The following is a 22,294-nucleotide window of genomic DNA, read 5'->3' on the forward strand; positions in this document are numbered from 1 at the left end:
GGGGCTTTTCACAGTAACTTCATTGAAGCCGACTCGTGACAATAAGCGATTATTATTATTAAAAAGGTAACCAAAAGATAACAAACAGGAGATCACATCGTAATTCAATAAATAACCGACAACCGCAGCCCGCCCTCCCTCCCATACCCCCACCCTCCCTGCCTCCACTTTTTCTTGTCAAACCGCCCCCGCTGACCTAACTGTCCTGGAAGAAGTCAATGAATGGTTTCGATCTCCGTGCGAACCCTTCCGTCGACACCCTTAAAGCAAACTTTATTTTCTCCAACCTGAGAAAATCAGCAAGGGCGTTTACCCACACCCCCTCCCGGTTTCGGTGGTTCGAGTCCCTCCACCCCAACAGGGGGCTACCAGAGAGGCAAAGGCCAGAGCATCACAATAAATAATTAGGATTACATAATGTATAACATTGGAGTATAACTAACCAATCATATTCTGGGCTTAATTATAATATCGGCAAGCACATAGAACATACAGTGCAGAAGGAGGCCATTCGGGCCATCGAGTCTGCACCGACCCACTTAAGCCCTCACTTCCACCCTATCCCCTCCTAACCTTTTTTTTTTGGACACTAAGGGCAATTCAGAATGTCCAATCCACGTAACCTGCACGTCTTTGGACTGTGGGAGGAAACCGGAGCACCCGGAGGAAACCCACGCAGACACGGGGAGAATATGCAGACTCCACACAGACAGTGTGCTACCCTGCTGCCCTTTTCCTACTGCACCTGGTATTAGTCTCTGCTTTTTAAAATTTGTTCATGGGACGTGGGCTCATCCCCAATAGCCCTGGAGGGGGCAGTTAAGAGTCAATCACATTGCTGTGGGTCTGGAGTCACATGTAGGTCAGACCAGGTAAGGACAGAAGATTTCCTTCCCTAAAAGGTTATCAGTGAACCAGATGGGTTTTGTGATAATGGTTTCATGGACATCAGTAGACTTTTAACTTTTATTGAATTCAAATTTCACCATCTGCAGTGGTGGGATTTGAACCGAGATCCCAAGAGCATTACTCTGGGTCTCTGGTTTACTGGTCCAGGGACAATACCACTGCACCACCACCTTCCCACATTACTTATCGAGTAATTTGTAGACATAAGAAAGATAAAAATATGCCGAACCAGTGATGCACCGAACTCCCTTCCCATTGTTCCTTGTGTATAATGGCCACTGCAGCTGCATAATGATCAATTGAATTTTTGTGTACGAGCTGAGGACTAGAGCCTCATCTTAAATTAACATAGCAATAGTCCTTGAATGATATCTGTAGACAGTCTGAGCTGAAGCAACTGTTTTTTTCTCACTGATTTTCTGTCTTTGAGAATTTAGCAGCTAGTGTGATTTTAGCATGTAAATTTTTTAATCCTTCAGTTAGCATAAATACTCAACTACATGCTAATCTTAACACATCTCTTGGGGATCCAGATAGCCAAGAATTGGGGTACATTGCTTAGGTTAAATTTAACGCGATTGGTGGAACAAATGGAGGACTTCAAGAGATGGGACATGGTATCCCTGTCACTGGCAGGGGGGGTGCAGGCCGTTAAAATGGTAGTCCTCCCGAGATTCCTCTTTGTGTTTCAGTGCCTCCCGGTGGTGATCACGAAGGCTTTTTTCAAAAGGATCAAAAAGAGTATCATGAGTTTTGTGTGGGCCGGGAAGACCCCGAGAGTGAGGAAGGGATTCTTACAGCGTAGTAGGGATAGGGGGGGGCTGGCACTACCGAGCCTAAGTGAGTACTACTGGGCCGCCAATATCTCAATGGTGAGTAAGTGGATGGGGGAAGAGGAGGGAGCGGCGTGGAAGAGATTGGAGAGGGCGTCCTGTAGGGGGACTAGCCTACAAGCTATGGTGACGGCCCCATTGCCGTTCTCACCGAAGAAATACACTACAAGCCCGGTGGTGGTGGCGACTTTGAAAATTTGGGGACAGTGGAGACGGCATAGGGGAAAGACGGGAGCCTTGGTGGGGTCCCCGATAAGAAATAACCATAGGTTTGCCCCGGGGAGAATGGATGGGGGATTTGGAATATGGCAAAGAGCAGGAGTAACGCAACTGAAAGATCTGTTTGTGGATGGGGAGTTCGCAAGTCTGGGAGCGCTGACCGAGAAATATGGGTTGCCCCAAGGGAATGCATTCCGGTATATGCAACTGAGGGCTTTTGTGAGGTAACAGTTGAGGAAATTCCCGCAGCTCCAGACGCATGAGGTGCAGGACAGAGTGATCTCAAAGATATGGGTGGGGGATGGTAAGGTGTCAGATATATATAGGGAAATGAGGGACGAGGGGGAGATTATGGTAGATGAGCTGAAAGGGAAATGGGAAGAAGAGCTGGGGGAGGAGATTGAGGAGGGGCTGTGGGCGGATGCCCTAAGTAGGGTAAACTCATCGTCCTCGTGTGCCAGGCTAAGCCTGATTCAATTTAAGGTGTTACACAGGGCGCATATGACTGGAGCACGGCTCAGTAAATTTTTTGGGGTAGAGGATAGGTGTGCGAGATGCTCGAGAAGCCCAGCGAATCACACCCACATGTTCTGGTCATGTCCGGCACTACAGGGGTTCTGGGTGGGGGTGACAAAGGTGCTTTCGAAAGTAGTGGGGGTCCAGGTCGAACCAAGCTGGGGGTTGGCTATATTTGGGGTTGCACAAGAGCCGGGAGTGCAGGAGGCGAGAGAGGCCGATGTTTTGGCCTTTGCGTCCCTAGTAGCCCGGCGCAGGATACTGTTGATGTGGAAGGAAGCCAAGCCCCCGGGGGTGGAGACCTGGATAAATGACATGGCAGGGTTTATAAAGCTGGAACGGATTAAGTTCGTCCTAAGGGGATCGGCTCAAGGGTTCACCAAGCGGTGGCAACCGTTCGTCGAATACCTCACAGAAAGATAGAGGGAATGGAAAAGAAGAAGGCAGCAGCAGCAGCCCGGGGGGGGGGGGGGGGGGGGGGGGCGGGGGGGGGGAGGGACCAGAAGGAGTCTCAGGGTTATTAATATATATGTATAATATGTATAGGTCGTTGCTATAAATAATTGTATATTGGACTGTTAAATCATATTTTTGGAGAGTGTTTATCTGAGACAAGGCAGTTGCCATTTAGTTTTAGTTTTCGTTTTTGTTATATATTATTTATTCTTTGTTTATAAAACAGGTCATTGTTATTTATACTGTTATATTATTGTGTAAGGGATACACAATGTACTGTGAAGGTTGACCAAAAATCTTCAATAAAATATATATTTTTAAAAATCTTAACACATCTCCGAGTACAGTTCACAGAATTGGTTTTGGCTGGAAGGTGGAAAGGACATGTGATTGATGAAACTAAACCTTTAAAAAGATTTGATAGAGTCACAGAGTCTTTACTGCATGGAAAGAGCCCATTCTGCCGGGTGCTGGTCATCTGTGAGCGGGTTAGGTATTCCGGGTCCAAAGGGGCTATCTTACTAACCTAAGGGGCTGGTTTAGCACTGGGCTAAATCGCTGCTTTGAAAGCAGACCAAGGCAGGCCAGCAGCCCAGTTCAATTCCCGTACCAGCCTCCCCTAACAGGCGACTAGGGGCTTTTCACAGTAACTTCATTTGAAGCCTACTTGTGACAGTAAGCGATTTTCATTTTCATATCAGGTTAAGCCATCAAAAGAGGAAAATCTGCTTCTCTGTCAAGACCCAGAATAGCTCTCACGAGGGGAGGTTACTATTCTGTGTCTCAAACAGTTAAACAGGATTTCAGTTACTTTCTCGTGGAAGATGTTCAGACACATCACTCGTAACTTGCCTAGGATCTAAAACTTGAGAGTAAAACTGCACTGTTTAATTTCTAATAATAGTATTTTTATTATAAAATACTCTCAATTGATACATACAGAATTGCAGAGTTAAAAATATAAATTGGTTAACAGCTCTTTTATCTGTTAAGAATATAAATCAGTTAACAGTCTTTTGTTATCTGCTAACAAACTAACTTCTCTAAGAGAAGGATATATCTAAACATGGAAAATCCAAAAGCATATCATTTCAATTTCTAATACATTTCTAAGAAGTTTAATAGAAACTTACTTACAAAAGCCACGATGGTCTTTGTTTGACGAAGCGGGCCGGAGAACAGAAATTTGACACACTGATAGGAGAGAGAGTGCCAGTTCTGCAAAACAGCTCCTCTCTTTATGCATAATTTTCACTATTTAGTGAAGGACTTTCCTGTATCTTATCTTTTGATGCTGGCTAATTTCCTATAGCCAAATGGTGAGATCTGTTGTTTTATCAACAATATGTGATTTAATGATCTTAGTGTCTGCTTGAATGTCAGGTGTCTAAGATATATGGTCAGAACAGGGAGTTATTGGACACATTTCTACTTCTGTCTATTTTCAATGTGTCAAGTTTCTTAGATATGTAGATGTTTAGATAACACCATTCGGAATAGTGTCTATCTTAAGTGTCAAAATTGATATAGCTAAGAAAGAAATTTGTAAATGTATTTTTCTTACTATCTTGTCGTGTCCTTCCCGCGGTCTAGCTTATGGTTATAATTGCAGGAAGGTAATTTAAAGAATTTATGGGCTGTCAATTCAAAGGTCTTCCTTATCCCGCATTAGTCTGGAATGGCTTAATGATCCTAGGGATCAGCTAATGGTGACTTTTGAAAGACCTTTCGCTGAAGTGGTTTTATTCTACTTTGAATTAAAATCCTTGATGTATTAATTTCTGCTGCTTATACTTGTCCTTATTCTAAACCAAATTCTGCGGACAGTGTGATCTCCATCGCACACCTGACTACTCTTATGCCATTTTCCAGCACGTGGCCCTTTGCTTTGTACACTCTGGCATTTCAAGTGCTGACCTAAATACTGATTAAATGTTGAGGGTTCCCACCCCTACCACCTTTTCAGGTAGTGAGTTCCAGATTGCCATCACCCTTGGGGTGGAGAAGGTATTCCTCACGGCTCCTGCCTCTTAGCTTAAATCACCTAGTTATTGACCCTCCACTCAGGGGAAAAGTTCCTTCCTGTCCACCCTATCTATGCCCCTCATAATGTTATACATTTCAATCAGGTTCCCCCTCAGCCTTCTCTGCTCCAAGGAAAACAACCCCAACCTATCCAGCCTCTCTTCATAGCTGAAATGCTCCAGCTCAGGCAAAGTCCTGGTGAATCTCCTCTGCACCTCTCTAGTGCCATCACATCCTTTCTGTAGTGTGAAGACCAAAATTGCACACAGTTCTTTAGCTGTGGCCGAACAAGCGTTTTACACAGCTCCATCATAACCTCCCTGCTCTTATATTCTATGCCTCGGCTAATGAAGGCAAGTATCCATATACCTTCTTAATCACCTTATCTACTTGTCCTGCTGTCTTCAGGGATCTATGGACTTGCACACCAAGGTCCTTCTGATCCTCTGTACTACCTAGCATCCTACCATTCATTATTGGCAGCACGGTAGCACAGTGGTTAGCACTGTTGCTTCACAGTTCCAGGGTCCCAGGTTCAATTCCTGGCTTGGGTCACTGTCTGTGCGGAGTCTGCACGTCCTCCCCGTGTCTGCGTGGGTTTCCTCCGGGTGCTCCGGTTTCCTCCCACAGTCCAAAAATGTGCAGGTTAGGTGGATTGACCAAGCTAAATTGCCCATTAGTGTCCAAAAGGTTAGGCGGGGTTACTGGGTTACGGGAATAGGATGGAGGAGTGGGCTTAAGTAGGGTGCTCTTTCCAAGTGCCGATGCTGACTTGATGGGCCAAATGGCCTTCTTCTACACTGTAAATTCTGTGTATTTCCTTACCTTGTTAGTCCTGCCAAAATGCATCACCTCACACTTTTCAGGGTTAAATTCCAGAGAAACAATTTACTTCTTTTTGGCCTCGTCAAAAAGAAAAAGGAGGCATTTGTCAGGGCTAAAAGGCTGGGAACAGACGAAGCCTGTGTGGCATATAAGGAAAGTAGGAAGGAACTTAAGCAAGGAGTCAGGAGGGCTAGAAGGGGTCATGAAAAGTCATTGGCAAATAGGGTTAAGGAAAATCCCAAGGCTTTTTACACGTACATAAAAAGCAAGAGGGTAGCCAGGGAAAGGGTTGGTCCACTGAAGGATAGGCAAGGGAATCTATGTGTGGAGCCAGAGGAAATGGGCGAGGTACTAAATGAATACTTTGCATCAGTATTCACCAAAGAGAAGGAATTGGTAGATGTTGAGTCTGGAGAAGGGGGTGTAGATAGCCTGGGTCACATTGTCATCCAAAAAGACGAGGTGTTGGGTGTCTTAAAAAATATTAAGGTAGATAAGTCCCCAGGGCCTGATGGGATCTACCCCAGAATACTGAAGGAGGCTGGAGAGGAAATTGCTGAGGCCTTGACAGAAATCTTTGGATCCTCGCTGTCTTCAGGGGATGTCCCGGAGGACTGGAGAATAGCCAATGTTGTTCCTCTGTTTAAGAAGGGTAGCAAGGATAATCCCGGGAACTACAGGCCGGTGAGCCTTACTTCAGTGGTAGGGAAATTACTGGAGAGAATTCTTCGAGACAGGATCTACTCCCATTTGGAAGCAAATGGACGTATTAGTGAGAGGCAGCATGGTTTTGTGAAGGGGAGGTCGTGTCTCACTAACTTGATAGAGTTTTTCGAGGAGGTCACTAAGATGATTGATGCAGGTAGGGCAGTAGATGTTGTCTATATGGACTTCAGTAAGGCCTTTGACAAGGTCCCTCATGGTAGACTAGTACAAAAGGTGAAGTCACACGGGATCAGGGGTGAACTGGCAAGGTGGATACAGAACTGGCTAGGCCATAGAAGGCAGAGGGTAGCAATGGAGGGATGCTTTTCTAATTGGAGGGCTGTGACCAGTGGTGTTCCACAGGGATCAGTGCTGGGACCTTTGCTCTTTGTAGTATATATAAATGATTTGGAGGAAAATGTAACTGGTCTGATTAGTAAGTTTGCAGACGACACAAAGGTTGGTGGAATTGCGGATAGCGATGAGGACTGTCTGAGGATACAGCAGGATTTAGATTGTCTGGAGACTTGGGCGGAGAGATGGCAGATGGAGTTTAATCCGGACAAATGTGAGGTAATGCATTTTGGAAGGGCTAATGCAGGTAGGGAATATACAGTGAATGGTAGAACCCTCAAGAGTATTGAAAGTCAAAGAGATCTAGGAGTACAGGTCCACAGGTCATTGAAAGGGGCAACACAGGTGGAGAAGGTAGTCAAGAAGGCATACGGCATGCTTGCCTTCATTGGCCAGGGCATTGAGTATAAGAATTGGTAAGTCATGTTGCAGCTGTATAGAACCTTAGTTAGGCCACACTTGGAGTATAGTGTTCAATTCTGGTCGCCACACTACCAGAAGGATGTGGAGGCTTTAGAGAGGGTGCAGAAGAGATTTACCAGAATGTTGCCTGGTATGGAGGGCATAAGCTATGAGGAGCGATTGAATAAACTCGGTTTGTTCTCACTGGAACGAAGGAGGTTGAGGGGCGACCTGATAGAGGTATACAAAATTATGAGGGGCATAGACAGAGTGGATAGTCAGAGGCTTTTCCCCAGGGTAGAGGGGTCAATTACTAGGGGGCATAGGTTTAAGGTGAGAGGGGCAAGGTTTAGAGTAGATGTACGAGGCAAGTTTTTTACGCAGAGGGTAGTGGGTGCCTGGAACTCACTACCGGAGGAGGTAGTGGAAGCAGGGACGATAGGGACATTTAAGGGGCATCTTGACAAATATATGAATAGGATGGGAATAGAAGGATACGGACCCAGGAAGTGTAGAAGATTGTAGTTTAGTCGGGCAGTATGGTCGGCACGGGCTTGGAGGGCCGAAGGGCCTGTTCCTGTGCTGTACATTTCTTTGTTCTTTGTTCTGTCAGGGTCTTCAGAACAAAGGGACATTACCTTAAAACGAGAGGTAGACTGTTCAGGAGTGATATCAGAAAGCAATTCTCCACATGGAGGAAAATGTAAATTTGAAATGCTCCTCCGGAAACTATAATGGACACCAAGGGTCAGTTGGAGCTTTCACGATGAATGTTGTGCAAGCTTATCAAGAGATTCGGAGCGCAGGCAGGAAAATGGAGCTGTGGCGTAGATAAATCTTTGTCTCACTGAAGGTTGGAGTGGGCTGGATAGGCTGATTGGTTTCTCCCCGTTTCCCCCATCGTCGGGAGCGGCACAGTGGTTAGCACAGTTGCTGCACAACGCCAGTGTCCCAGGTTCAATTCCCGCTTGGGTCACTATCTGTGCAGAGTCTGCACGTTCTCCCAGTGTTTGCGTGGGTTTCCTCCGGGTGCTCCGGTTTCCTCCCACAAGTCCCAAAAGACGTGCTTGCTGGGTGAATTGGATATGCTGAATTCTCCCTCGGTGTACCCGAACAGGCGCCGGAGTGTGGTGACTAGGGGCTTTTCACAATAACTTCATTTCAGTGTTAATGTAAGCCTACTTGTGACACTAACAAAGATTATTATTAATTCAAGGATGACACTTGCTCCGGTTTCTCCCAGGGATCGCCACGCGGCTGAACGTGCCAGTTCCCGAAGCGCAGATCTTTGTGCACATGGGGCAGGACGTCCCATGAGCGAGTGGGATCCGGGGGAGCAGGATTTGCTTCCTCTTCTTTCCTTCTCCGCTGCGCCTCGGTCAGACTTTGGGACTCAGCGCTTGATGGACAAGTGGTCGCTACTTTAAACGATTGGTGGCAAGCTAATTAATGTCAACACTGCCACGCTTCAGTGAGAAATTCAGAGTGTCCTTGAAGCGTTTTATTTCTCCATGTTGATGCTAGGACCAAGAAAGCACAACAGCGCCTATTCTTCCTCAGGAAACTAAGGAAATTCGGCATGTCCACATTAACCCTTACCAACTTTTACAGCTGCACCATAGAAAGCATCCTAACGGGCTGCATCACAGCCAGGTATGGCAACTGCTCGGCCCACTTCCCAGGAGGAGGAGGATTCAGCTCTCCCCCCGCACCCCAATCAGCCCTCTCTCCATTCACGTTGCAGTGAGTGTCTGAACCGTGCCGCCCACAGGGGCGGGGTGCTTCCCGCTCGCCTCTCCCGCCGGCAGCTGCCGAGGCGGCGACGCAGCGTCCTTAGCGACCGTGCCGGCGGCCGGGCATGCGCGGTGAGGGCTGCCGGGACGAGCATGCGCAGTGCGGTGGTGTGCCGGGAGGAGCATGCGCAGTGCGGTGGTGTGCCGGCGGGAGCATGCGCTGTGCGGTGGGCTGCCGGCGGGAGCATGCGCGGTGCGGTGGGGTGCCGGCAGGAGCATGCGCGGTGCGGTCGGGTGCCGGCAGGAGCATGCGCGGTGCGGCCCGGGGAGCTGCGGATGGAGCGAGCGGACAGTGAGGTGAGCGATGGGGCGCATTCATTACCCGGGATCTTTATTCGATTGTTCCAACGACTCGGCCCACCTCGGTCTCCCGTCGTTTCGGCCGCTGAGGTTCAGTTTAAAATCTCCTCTTGCCCACTGGGCCCGGTCCCCACAGCAGCCTCGGTCGTTCCTGCAGCTCCCCTGCTGCCTCTGAGGGCGTCCGGGGCAGACGGTTCTAGCTTCAGCTCTCACTTCAGTCCCATTGCACAGAAATCCCGGCTGACTCTCCGGTGCCCGGACTGAGGGAGCGCTGAACTGCTGGAGGGGGATCTCAAACCGAGATCACCCCCCCCCCCCCCCTCAGGAAGATCCCAATTCCCCCCCAGGAAGATCCCAATCTCCCCCCCCCTACTCAGGAAGATCCCAATCCCCCCCCCCCTACTCAGGAAGATCCCAACCCCCCCCCCCCTACTCAGGAAGATCCCAACCCCCCCCCCCCTACTCAGGAAGATCCCAACCCCCCCCCCCTACTCAGGAAGATCCCAACCCCCCCCCCCCCCCCTACTCAGGAAGATCCCAACCCCCCCCTACTCAGGAAGATCCCAATCCCCCCCCCCCTCCTCAGGAAGATCCCAACCCCCCCCTCCTCAGGAAGATCCCAATCCCCCCCCCCTCAGGAAGATCCCAATCCCCCCCCCCCTCCACAGGAAGATCCCAATCCCACCCCCTTCAGGAAGATCCCAATCCCCCCTCCCCCTCAGGAAGATCCCAATCTCTCCTCCCCCCCCCCCCTTCAGGAAGATCCCAATCTCCCCCCCTTTCAGGAAGATCCCAATCTCTCCCCCCCCCCTTCAGGAAGATCCCAATCCCACCCCCTTCAGGAAGATCCCAATCCCACCACCCCCCCTCACGAAGATCCCAATCCCCCCCCTTCAGGAAGATCCCAATCCCCCCCTTCAGGAAGATCCCAATCCCACCCCCTTCAGGAAGATTCCAATCCCCCCCCAGGAAGATCCCAATCCCCCTCCTTCAGGAAGATCCCAATCCCACCCCCTTCAGGAAGATCCCAATTCCACCAACCCCCCCCCTCACGAAGATCCCAATCCCCCCCCTTCAGGAAGATCCCAATCCCCCCCCTTCAGGAAGATCCCAATCCCACCCCTTCAGGAAGATCCCAATCCCACCCCCTTCAGGAAGATTCCAATCCCCCCCCCCAGGAAGATCCCAATCCCCCTCCTTCAGGAAGATCCCAATCCCCCCCCCCTCAGGAAGATCCTAACCTCCCCCCCCCCCCCTTCAGGAAGATCCTACCCCCTCCCCTCAGGAAGATTCTACCCCCTCCCCTCAGGAAGATCCTCCCTCAGCCCTCGGGAAGATCCCAACCTCCCCCCCCCCCCCTCCAGAAAATCCTCCTCCCACTCCGAAAAATCCCCCCCCCTCTCCTTCAGCCCTCAGGAAGATCCCAATTCCCCCCCCCCCCCCCCAGGAAGATCCCAATCCCCCCCCCCCCAGGAAGATCCCAATCCCCCCCCCCCCCCCCCTCGGCCCTCAGGAAGATCCTTCACTCAGCCCTCAGGAAGATCTCAATCCCCCACCCCAGGAAGATCCCAATCACCCCCCCCTCAGGAAGATCCTCCCCCTCCCTCAGCCCTCAGGAAGATCCCAACCTTCCCTCCCACCCGTCAGGAAGATCCCCCCCCCCACACTCAGGAAGATCACCCCCCCCCTCAGAAAGATCCCAATCTCCCCCCCTCAGAAAGATCCCAATCCCCCCCCCTCAGAAAGATCCCAATCCCCCCCCTTCTGAAAGATCCCAATCCCCCCCCTCAGAAAGATCCCAATACCCCCCCCCCCTTAGAAAGATCCCAATCCCCCCCCCCCCTTAGAAAGATCCCAATCCCCCCCCCTTAGAAAGATCCCAATCCCCCCCCTTAGAAAGATCCCAATCATCCCCCCACCCCCTCAGGAAGATCCCAACCCCTCACCCCCTCAGGATGATCCCAACCCCCTCACCCTCAGGAAGATCCTAGGGATAAAGGCAAATGACTGCGGAGGCTGGGATCTAAAACAGAAAATACTGGACAATCTCAGCAGATCTGACAGCATCTGTCGAGAGAGAGGGGAGCTAGTGTTTCCAGTCTGGATGACTGAAAACTTTGACAAAGACTCATCCAGACTCTAAACGTAAGATCCCAGGGATTTATTTTTTAATAATCTTTATTAGTGTCGCAGGTAGGCATACATTTACGCTGCAATGAGGTTACTGTGCAACTTTGAAGAGTGGGGCAGTCCCCTCCCCCCTGGCGCCCTGGCTGATGTTTATCTCTCAACCAACACAAAATACAGCACAGGAACAGGCTCTTCGGCCCTCCAAGCCTGAGCCAATCACTATCTAGACCAACCACCTGTATCCTTCGATACTCCATCTGTTCATGTGACTATGTAAATAAGTATCTGCCTCAACCACCCCACTTGGCAGTGCTTTCCAGGCCAACACCACACTCTGTGTAAAAAGCTTCCCCCGCACATCACTGAACCTTTCCCCCCCCTCCTCACCTTGAACCTGTGCCCCCTTGTAATTGTCATTTGCGCCCTGGGAAAAAGCCTCCAACTGTTCACCCTATCTATACCCCTCAGAATTTTATAAACTTCTATCAGGTCGCCCCTCAGCCTCTGTCTCTCTAGGGAGAACAATCCCAGTTTATTCAATCTCTCCTCATAGCTCATACCCTCCATACCAGGCAACACCCTGGTAAACCTTTTCTGTACTCTCTCCAAAGCCTCCATGTCCTGGTAGTGTGGTGACCAGAATTGGACACTGTATACCAACGTTCTATATCACTAACATAATTTGTGAGCTTTTATACTCGATGAAGGCAAGCATGCAATATGCTTTCTTTACCACCATTTCCACCTGCGCTGCCACTTATTTATTTTTAATTTAGAGTACCCAATTCATTTTTTCCCCCAATTAAAGGGCAATTAAAGCATAGCCAATCCACCCAGCTTGCACATCTTTTGGGTTGTGGGGCGAAACCCACTCAAACACAGGGAGAGTGTGCAAACTAGCAGCCTGAAAAGTGTTTGGGCATGCTCAAAATATTCTGCTTTAATTGCACACAAAGGTATACCTCCTCTCCCTGCACATCATATGTCTGTTGGCTGATGTTGTTGATGAATGTAAGTTTGTTCTTGATGACTCTCAACTAGACTGAACTGAATTCTCATGAATTACAGGAACACTGGAATTATCCTGATTGCATTGTCTCTGCTGGTCAGCTTTCCGTTATTCCACACTTAGGTAAAACTCTTTGAAGGTAATTGAGCATTTAGTCTGTTAGTTTAGTGATTCAATGGAAGTCGGGGTAGGCAGTGTGAAATTAGTCCTAAATTAAACTATTCTTGTTTCAGGACTACCAGTCTGATGAGGAGCATTTTCATATCCCACCTTGTTCTAGATTTGCAGGAGCTCGTAACACATATCCGCTTGTTCCTGTGTGCAAGCCTAAATAAACTGATTGTCAAAGACCTGTTCAGCCATTGCGTGCCGTGTTTGGCCCGGTTCTTCCCGAACGTCAACACCCAGTGAAGCAAATGTTTTAAAAGTTTGTCCTGCAGCTTTAAATAACTTTTTAAAAACTTCTGAGCAACTGATTGAAAGGTGTATTCCAGGAATTTTGTTCTCTCGGGTATTGCCCATGGTTGTGGAACGATACAGCACAGGAGGAGGCCTGTTGGTCCATTGTGCCTGTGCTGGTTCTTTGAAAGAATTAGTTCCACTCCCCTGCTCTTTCCCCAGAGCCCTGTAAATTTCCTCCCTTCGTGTATCTGTTTCTATCGCCCTTTCATTCAGTGCGTTCCAGATCACAGAAATTCTCTATGTAAAATCATTCTCATAAAATAGAATCATACAATAGTTACAGCACAGGAGACCATTTGCCCCATCCTGTCTCTTTGTAGTCAGCTCGTCCCACTTCCCTGCCTTTGTAGCTCTCTCTCCAGATAATTATTCCCTTTTGAAAAGCCCCGAGAATCTGCGTCCGCCATATTCTCAGGCAGCGAATTCCAGACCTCAATCACTCACCGAATAAAAAGGTTTTCTTCATGTCCCCATTGGTTCTTTTGCCAATCCGCGTCCTTTGGTTCTCGACCTTTCTGCCAATGGGAACAGTTGCTCCCAGTCTACCCTGTCCAGACCACTTGTGAATTCCAGCTCCATCAACTCTCCTCTCAACCTTTTCTCTGCGAGGGAGACTAGTTTATCCAATCTCTTCCATGTAATATTTTCTGCAGCCTCCCTAAAGCCTCTCCTAAATTTTATTAATCTGCCTCCAGATGTCTTTGTACCTGCATTCCCTTAGAAATGGCATAATTTATTTAATTCCTCCCATCAAAATGCACCAACTCTCACTTCTCTGCTTTAAATTTCACCTCCCATTTGTCTTCCCATATTTTATTTATCACATTTCTGACTTTTACACCATTGGAAAACTTTGCATCAACGCCCACGATACCAAAGACCGGGTCGTTAACATACTTATCAAAGAGAGCAGTGGTCCTTGTATTAACCCCTGGGGGACACCCCCTGATGATCTGTTCACCACTATTCTTGAGTCGTGCTCAGAAGAAGAGTCATGTGGACTGGAAACGTTAATTTCCCTCTCCACAGATGCTGCCTGACCGGCTGAGTTTATCCAGCATTTTCTGTTTTGTTCATCGCTACTTTCTGCTTTTGGTCTCATAGCCAGTGTATCATTCACGCTGCTGCTGCCCAATCGAGATTCAGCACACATATCACAGCTATTGATAAAATAATCAACTCTAACACCAAGCCGTTTGGACAGGGGCAGTCCTTCAAGGGAAAAGCCAGAAAAGTAAATTCCAGCGATACATTTGTGAAATATGCAATTCTTTTGATTTTTAACATGTTTGGATCTATTTTGGACATTAATAATTTCAGTTACTGAGGAAAAGAATAGCAGATAAGAAAACGTTCAGAAAGCATTATGAGAGAACTTAGTGGGCAGACTGCATTTTCCAGTGATAAGTGACATGAGCTGGTGAAATATGTGGACATGGAAATTTGTAACCTGAAAAAGTTGGCATAGAAAATGGGCCAGATGTGCTTGTGGGAGGTTTGACGCTTAGTGGCTGCCACAATTATGTATGTTTAAGCAGATGCAACATGTTGTCTCTTGTAGGTGATCGCAACAACGCCACCACTGACCCGTAGCATGGAGGAGCAGGTCAGTCTAACGAGTAGCCCTGAAAGTGGGACCCACCTGTCCAACGTGAGTGGCTTCTCACTGGGAGAGGTGATCGTCCAGAGAGCAAAGCAGGTAATAATAATAATCTTTATTCTAGTCACAAGTAGGCTTACATTAACACTGCAATGAAGTTACTGTGACAAGCCCCAAGTCGCCACACTCCGGCGCCTGTACGGGTACACAGAGGGAGAGTTCAGAATGTCTAATTCACCTAACAGCATGTCTTTCGGGACTTGTGGGAGGAAACCCATGCAGATACAGGGAAACCGAAAACCCACGCAGTCACAGGGAGTACGTGCAGACTCTGCAGACAGACGTGCAGACAGTGACCCAAGCCGGAAATCTAACCTGGGATTCACCATGGGGAAAGGAATGGGCAGGTGTGGCTGTAGGGTGACCAAGGCTGGGGACTACATATTGAAGGGTAGGCAAAAAGTAAAAGGAGATGAGGTAGCAAACATTGGTAGCAGTTGTTTAGGCCACCAAACAGCAGTGGTAATGCAAGGCTCTCAATTTAGGTTTATTTTCACGTGTACCGAGGCACAGTGAAAAGTATTGTTCTGCGTCCAGTCCAGACAGATCATTCCATACATGAAAGCATCGGACATTGGGCAGCACGGCGGCACAGTGGTTAGCACTGCTGCCTGACGGCGCCAAGGTCTCAGGTTCGATCCCGGCTCTGGGTCACTGTCCGTGTGGAGTTTGCACATTCTCCCCGTGTCTGTGTGGGTTTCTCTCCCACAACCCAAAGGTGGGCAGGATAGGTGGATTGGCTATGCTAAATTGCCCCTTAATTGGGAAAAATGAATTGGGTACTCTACATTTATTTTTAAAAATGAATACATAGGACATACATAAATAGACAACGTAAATACATGGAAACAGACATCAGGTGAAGCATACGGAGTGTAGTGCTATACAGTAGAGAAGATGCGTGGAGAGATCAGATTAGTCCGTATGAGGGTCATTCAGGAGCAGGGAAGAAGCTGTTTTTGATTCTGTTAGTGCGTGTTCTCAGACTTTTACATCTTTTGCCCGATAGAAGACGTTGGAAGACAGAATACTCGGGTGGGAGAGGTCTTTTATTATGCTGCCCGCTTTCCCAAGGTAGCGCGAAGTGTAGACTGTCCGAGGCCCAACTATCTTCAGCTGCTTCATCAATGACCTCCCTTCCATCATAAGGTCAGAAGTGGGGATGTTTGTGGATGACTGCACAATGTTCAGCCCCATTCGTGACTCAGCTAATGAAGCAGCCAATGTGCAAATGCAGCAAGACCTGGACAATATTCAGGTTTGGGCTGACAAGTGACAAGATACATTCGTGCCACACAAGTGGCAGGCAATGACCATCTCCTACAAAAGGGGATCTAACCACCGCCCCCTGACATTCAATGGCATTACCATCGCTGAATCCCCCACAATCACCATCCTGGGGGTTACCACTGATCAGAAACTGAACTGGACTAACTACATTAATACTGTGGCTACCAAGGCAGGTCAAAGGCGAGGAATCCGACGGTGAGTAACTCACCTCCTGACCCTCCCCAATGCCTGTCCACCATCTACAAGGCACAAGTCAGGAATGTATTGGAATACGCTTCACTTGCCTGGATGAGTGCAGCTCTAACAACACTCAAGAAGCTCAACACCATCCAGAACAATACAGCCCCGCTTGATTGATCCCCCTTCCACAGATATTCAAACCCTCCACCACCGATGAACAGTGGCAGCCGTGTGTACCATCTACAAGATGCACTGCAATAACTCACCAAGGTTCCTTAGGCAGCAAACCCACAACCACTACCATCTAGAAAGATAAGAGCTGCAGATATCTGGGAACCAACCACCAGGCGTTTCTCCTCCAAGTCACTCACCATCCTGAATTGGAAATATATCGCCGTTCTTTTACTTTTGCTGGGGCAACATCCTGGAACTCCCTCCCTACATCACAGTGGGTGTACCTACATCCCAAGGACTTCAGTGGTTCAAGAAGGCAACTCACCACCATCTCCTTAGGCAATAAATGCTGGCCTAACCAGTGACGCCCACATCCCGTAAATGAATTAAAAAAAAGACAGTCAGTGGATGGGAGGGGGGTTTGTGTGATGGACTGGGCTTAGTTCATGACTCTGTAGTTTCATACGGTCTTGGGCCGAGCAGTTGCCATACCAGGCTGTGATGCAGCCAGAGAGGATGCTTTCTATGGTGTGGACATGCCGAATTTCTTAGTTTCCTGAGAAAGTATAGGCGCTGTTGTGCTTTCCTGGTTGTAGCGTCGACATGGGTGGACCAGGACAGATTTTTGGTGCTGTGCACACCTCGGAATTTGATGCTGTCAACCATCTCCACCTCGGCACCATTGATGCTGCCAGGGGTTTGTACAGTACTTTGCTTCCGGAAGTCAATGACTAGTTCCTTAGTTTTGCTGACATTTGAGGGAGAGATTGTTGTCATTGCATAGGTTCTCTATCTCTCTCTCCCTCCCCCACTTACTCTGACTCGTTGTTGTTTGAGATCCGACCCACTGCGGTCGTGTCATCAGCAAACTTGGAGTTGGAGCCAAATCTTGCCCCACAGTCGTGTGTGTATAGGGAGTTTAGTAGGGGGCTAAGCCTTGTGGAGCCCCGGTATTAAGGACTATTGTGGAGGAGGTGTTGTTGTTTATTCTTACTGATTGTGGTCTGTGGGTTAGAAAGTCGAGGATCCATTTGCAGAGGGAGGAGCCAAGACCTAGGTTTTGGAGCTTTGATATGAGCTTGGCTAGGATTATGGTGTTGAAGGCGGAGCTGTAGTCAATGAATAGGAGTCTGACGTAGGAGTCCTTGTTGTCGAGATGCTCTAGAAATGAGTGTAGGGCCAAGGAGATGGCGTCTGCTGTGGACCGGTTGTGGTGGTATGCAAATTGCAGTGGATCAAGGCATTCTGGGAGTATGGAGTTGATGTGCCTCATGACCAACCTCTTGAAGCACTTCATAATGATCGATGTCAAGGTCACCGGACGATAGTCGTTGAGGCACGTTGGCTGGTTCTTCCTTGGCACCGATGTGATGGTACAGCATAAATCGGGAAATTAGAGCTGTATGTAACTGGGGTAATGCAGTAATCATGGGAGAATTCAATCTACATATGCATTGGTCAAATGTAATCAGCACTAATGCTGAGGAGGACAAATTCCTGGAATAGTACAAGATAATTTTCTGGAGCAGTATGTTGGGGGACAACAAGGAACAGATTATCTTTGATCTAGTATTGTGCAATGAGAGAGGACAAATTAATCTTCCTGCAAAAAACCCTGAGGGAAGAATGACTGTGATGTGATAGAAGTTCCCAATAAGTTTGATAACAAGTGTGATTTGATCCGAAATTAGAGTCTTAAATTTAAATGAAAGCAACTATGAAGATATGAGGTTGTGACAAGTTGGCTGTGGTGGATTGGGAAAGCATTTTGAAAGGTCTGATGGGAGATGGGCAGTGGCTAGTATGTACAGAATTCATACATGGTTTACAACAAGTATACATTTCTTTAAGGCACAAAAACCCAACAGGAAAAGTGAGTCAACTGTGGCTAACAGGGGCAGCACGGTGGCGCAGTGGTTAGCATTGCTGCCTCCGGCGCTGAGGACCCGGGTTCAAATCCTGGCCCTGGGTCACTGTCCGTGTGGAGTTTGCACATTCTCCCCGTGTATGCGTGGGTTTCGCCCCCACAACCCAAAGATGGGCAAGGTAGGTGGATTGGCTACGCTAAATTGCCCCTTAATTGGAAAAAAAAATAATTGGGTACTCTAAATTTAAAAAAAACTGTGGCTAACAAAGGAAGTTAAAGATGGTCTTATAAAATTGCCCAAAAAGTAGGAAGCCTGAGGATTGGGAGCATTTTAGAATTGAGCAAATAAGGACCAAGTAACTGATAAAGAAAGGGAGAATGTAATACGAAAGTAAACTAACAGAAAACAGACTGGGAAAGATTCAATTGCAGATTTGTGCAACCTTTCGCTTCGGGGTGGCGTGGGGGACATGTTTCCATTTTTTTCTCACTCAAGGAACCGGTTAGCAAATTTCCCAAAGATAAGATTCGGCACAACATTAAACTGAACTTTTAAAAAGTTCGATGCAGAAAAGAGACAACCCGCTGACCAAAAATAAGGTAATGTCAAAGTAATAGATTGTTAATTATAAAAAAAAGAAATAATAAAAATGATCAGAGTATGAAAGGGTCAGTGCGTATATGCACCAGGCTCACTCGTAGTCACAGGATACACACACACTCTTGCTCCCATGCGCACTCCCTCTTTGGCACCCACAGGCATTCCCTCTCCCGCTCCCACATGCGCTTCCTCTCTCACTCCCACAGGCTATCCTGCTCCTCTTGCTCCCACATGCACGCTCTCCCCCTTTCGCTCCCGCGCGCACGCACTCCCCCTCGGTCCCTAATGCACTCACTCCCCGTCTCGGTCCCGAAGGCACACACTCCCCCTCTACCTCCCGCACGCACTCCCCTTCTCTCTGCCGCACACGTGCACTCCCCCTCTTGCTCCCACATGCACTCCCTTTCTCCCACATGCACTGCTCCGCTCTCGCGCACACACATTCATGAGATGAGGAAAAATCTTTTCTCTGAGAGGGGCATGACTCTGCACCTCTTCTTCAAAAGGCAGTGGAAACAGAGTCTCTGAATATTTTTAAGGCAGAGCAAGATAGTTTCTTGATTATCAAGAGAGTGAAAGGTTATTGGGGGTTGGCAGAGTTGAAGTTACAATCAGATCAGACATGATCCTATTGAATGGTCTTATGGAATGACTGAATAACCTACTCCTTGTTCGTATGTTGACCCATGCTTCTGCATGAACAAGCTGCGATTACCATAGAATCATAGAATTTACAGTGCAGAAGGAGGCCATTTGGCCCATTGAGTCTGCACCGGCCCTTACAAAAAGCATCCGACTCAAGCCCACGTCTCTACCCTATCCCCGTAACCCCCACTTAACCTTTTTGGACACAAAGGGCAACTTAGCATGGCCAATCCGCCTAACCCGCACATCTTTGGATTGTGGGAGGAAACCGGAGCACCCGGAGGAAACCGGAGCTGACATGGGCAGCACGGTAGCATTGTGGATAGCACAATTGCTTCACAGCTCCAGGGTCCCAGGTTCGATTCCGGCTTGGGTCACTGTCTGTGCGGAGTCTGCACGTCCTCCCCGTGTCTGCGTGGGTTTCCTCCGGGTGCTCCGGTTTCCTCCCACAGTCCAAAGATGTGCGGGTTAGGTGAATTGGCCAATGATAAATTGCTCTTAATGTCCAAATTGCCCTTGGTGTTGGGTGGAGGTGTTGAGTTTGGGTAGGGTGCTCTTTCGAAGAGCTGGTGCAGACTCAAAGGGCCGAATGGCCTCCTTCTGCACTGTAAATTCAATGATAATCTATGATTAATCTAGGACAAAGGTTCGGCACAACATCGTGGGCCGAAGGGCCTGTTCTGTGCTGTATGTTCTATATGTTCTAACGTGCAGACTCCACACAGGCAGTGACCCAAGCCAGGAATCAAACCTGGAACTGTAAAGCAATGTGCTAACCACTATGCTACCGTGCTGCCCAAAACCACCCCCATGACTCCCTCCACCATTCTGGTTAGTTTCTGTGTTCTTTCTATAAGTTATTTGAGTACAAATACATTAAAAGGAAATACTTGTCCTTCAGTTCAGATCTAAATGTGTGGTAACTGATGGAGATGCATCAAGTAATGAAAGCGTTTGATGGGGTAGACATGGCGAAAACATTTCCTCTTGCGGAGGAGGCAAGAACTGGGGACCACAAATATAAGTCATGAATGAAACCAACAGGGAATTCAGGCATAGTGGCACAGTGTTTGGTACTGCTGCCTCACAGCACCAGGATCCCGGGTTCAATTCCGGCCTCGGGTGACAGTCTGTGTGGAGTTTGCACTTTCTCCCCGTGTCTGCATGGATTTCCTCCAGATGCTCCAGTTTCCTCCCACAGTGCAAAGATGTGCAGGTTAGGTTACAGGGATAGGACGGGTTGGTTGGGGGAGTGGACCCTTCTCTTGTTGGGTCGGTGCAGACTCAAATAGGCCGAATGGCAACCTTCTGCACTCTAGGTATTCTACTGTATGATACTTTGGAACACCCTTCCACAAGGAGTGGTAGAGGCGAATAGCCTGGATGTATTTCAGGGGAAATTAAATAAGCGCATAAGGGAGAAAGGAATAGAAGGATGGGGTGAGATGAAATAAGGTGCAGGAATGTTCTTGTGCAACGTAACTGCCTGTTGGCCAATAATCCTGTTTCTGTGCTGTGGAAGTGACGGAAGTGTGGACTGAGTTGAGCTTGTTTCTGTCACGTGCTGTGCTCTGTTTTCTCCACAGGGAAATGAGTCTGGGCCTCAGCCACAGGCAGCAGCAGATATTGGGGGAATGACTTCAGCTTCTTTGTCGGGGCTGCTGCTGGCTAGTGCACAGCACCAGCCGACCCTTGAGGAGTTCCCCACCATGGAGGAAGGGGTGATCACTGTTACTGAAGAATCGCTGAGTACGCAGGGGTACGGTGGAGCATACCGACCCAGACAAGTGTTTGGTAAGTGACCCGATAATGAGAGAATCATGAGCATTGCTGCAGTCTCAGATCCCACATGAATGGAAGTGTCACTGCTGTGGCGGAGTTCAAATTCACCATTGCTTTAAACTATGTTTTCTCCCTCAGCAAAATTTCAAATGAGTAACTAAACGGGGAAGGATGCAGGTATTGTAATTCGGGAGGAGAACTGCGAAATATTGGGATTAAAGTAAATGTGATCCCAGTGGAAACCGAGACGTCAAAAGATCCAAATTTACTGTATGATTGCAATGAGAAACTGAAGGACAAGATTTCACTTTTTATAACTTTTACTTTAACAATCAAACCAAAGTTACCACAAACTAAACTTTAAAAAAAAAATTCAGTGTACCCAATTAATTTTTTCCTATTAAGGGGCAACTTAGCGTGGCCAGTCCACATACCCTGCACATCTTTGGGTTGTGGGGGTGGGACCCACGCAGACACGGGGAGAATGGGCAAACTCCACACGGACAGTGACCCGGGGCCGGGATCGAACCTGGGACCTCGGCGCCGTGAGGCAGCAGTGCTAACCACTGCGCCCCCGTGCTGCCACCACAAACTAAACTTGAATTAACAGCCCAATCATGGTCAATATACATTGTAAATCACACATTGAATAGCAGACACAATAAAGATCATGGATTTATGAGATGGGTCACTCTGTATATACGGCAAAGATCTTCAAAGCTCTGATATTCCTCAGATATCCTATCCAGTCCAATCCAATCCAGATAGAATTCCATTTTCTTTCCTTTAAGGATTTAGCCACTGAGTCTCACCCAGAAGTCCGATCTTCCAACTTGGTGCACTTCTCAAGCTTGGTGGCGTGGATTCACCAGTATCACCTCTATCCAAACAAACCCTCGGTAGTAATCCAGTGCACCTTTAAAATAACTGAAACAGCGGCAGCGGCTCCTCATTTGCTCCTGGATCCAGTCTCTGGGTTGTTCTTTTTCAGCTGTGCCGCACTTCCTCCCATCAGCCTGTCTGCACTGTACTGCTGGGCAGTCTTGAGTTCAGATGGCTCAGTGTCTTCAGCAAATTACTGCGGATGCAGGGGCTGTTTAGCACAGGGCTAAATTGCTGGCTTTGAAAGCAGACCAAGGCAGGCCAGCAGCACGGTT

At 48.2% G+C, this 22,294-nt stretch overlaps 2 protein-coding genes across 5 annotated transcripts in view; one reads left to right on the plus strand and one right to left on the minus strand.

The window, feature by feature from the left end:
* The window catches only part of LOC140409348 (uncharacterized), a 153,992-nt gene extending 145,019 nt beyond the window's left edge, over window positions 1-8,973 (minus strand). The window contains exon 1 of the mRNA XM_072497767.1: window positions 7,883-8,973. The gene's annotated coding sequence lies outside the window, so the exon portion shown is untranslated. The remainder of the gene's footprint in view (window positions 1-7,882) is intronic.
* A 303-nt stretch (window positions 8,974-9,276) lies between these two features.
* Window positions 9,277-22,294, plus strand: part of LOC140409349 (uncharacterized) — a 96,834-nt gene continuing 83,816 nt past the window's right edge. For 2 of the 4 annotated variants that reach the window (XM_072497770.1, XM_072497771.1), the window contains exons 1-3: window positions 9,277-9,334; window positions 14,500-14,637; window positions 20,942-21,149. In XM_072497770.1, the coding sequence (XP_072353871.1) occupies window positions 9,314-9,334; window positions 14,500-14,637; window positions 20,942-21,149 (367 nt within the window). In that variant the 5' untranslated portion in view covers window positions 9,277-9,313. Of the gene's footprint in view, window positions 9,335-11,276; window positions 11,483-12,535; window positions 12,616-14,499; window positions 14,638-20,941; window positions 21,150-22,294 lie in introns of those variants that run through there. The other 2 variants (XM_072497772.1, XM_072497773.1) reach the window with 2 other exon arrangements.

The sequence above is a fragment of the Scyliorhinus torazame genome, chromosome 3 (assembly GCF_047496885.1).
Source record: "Scyliorhinus torazame isolate Kashiwa2021f chromosome 3, sScyTor2.1, whole genome shotgun sequence".
NCBI lineage: Eukaryota > Metazoa > Chordata > Chondrichthyes > Carcharhiniformes > Scyliorhinidae > Scyliorhinus > Scyliorhinus torazame.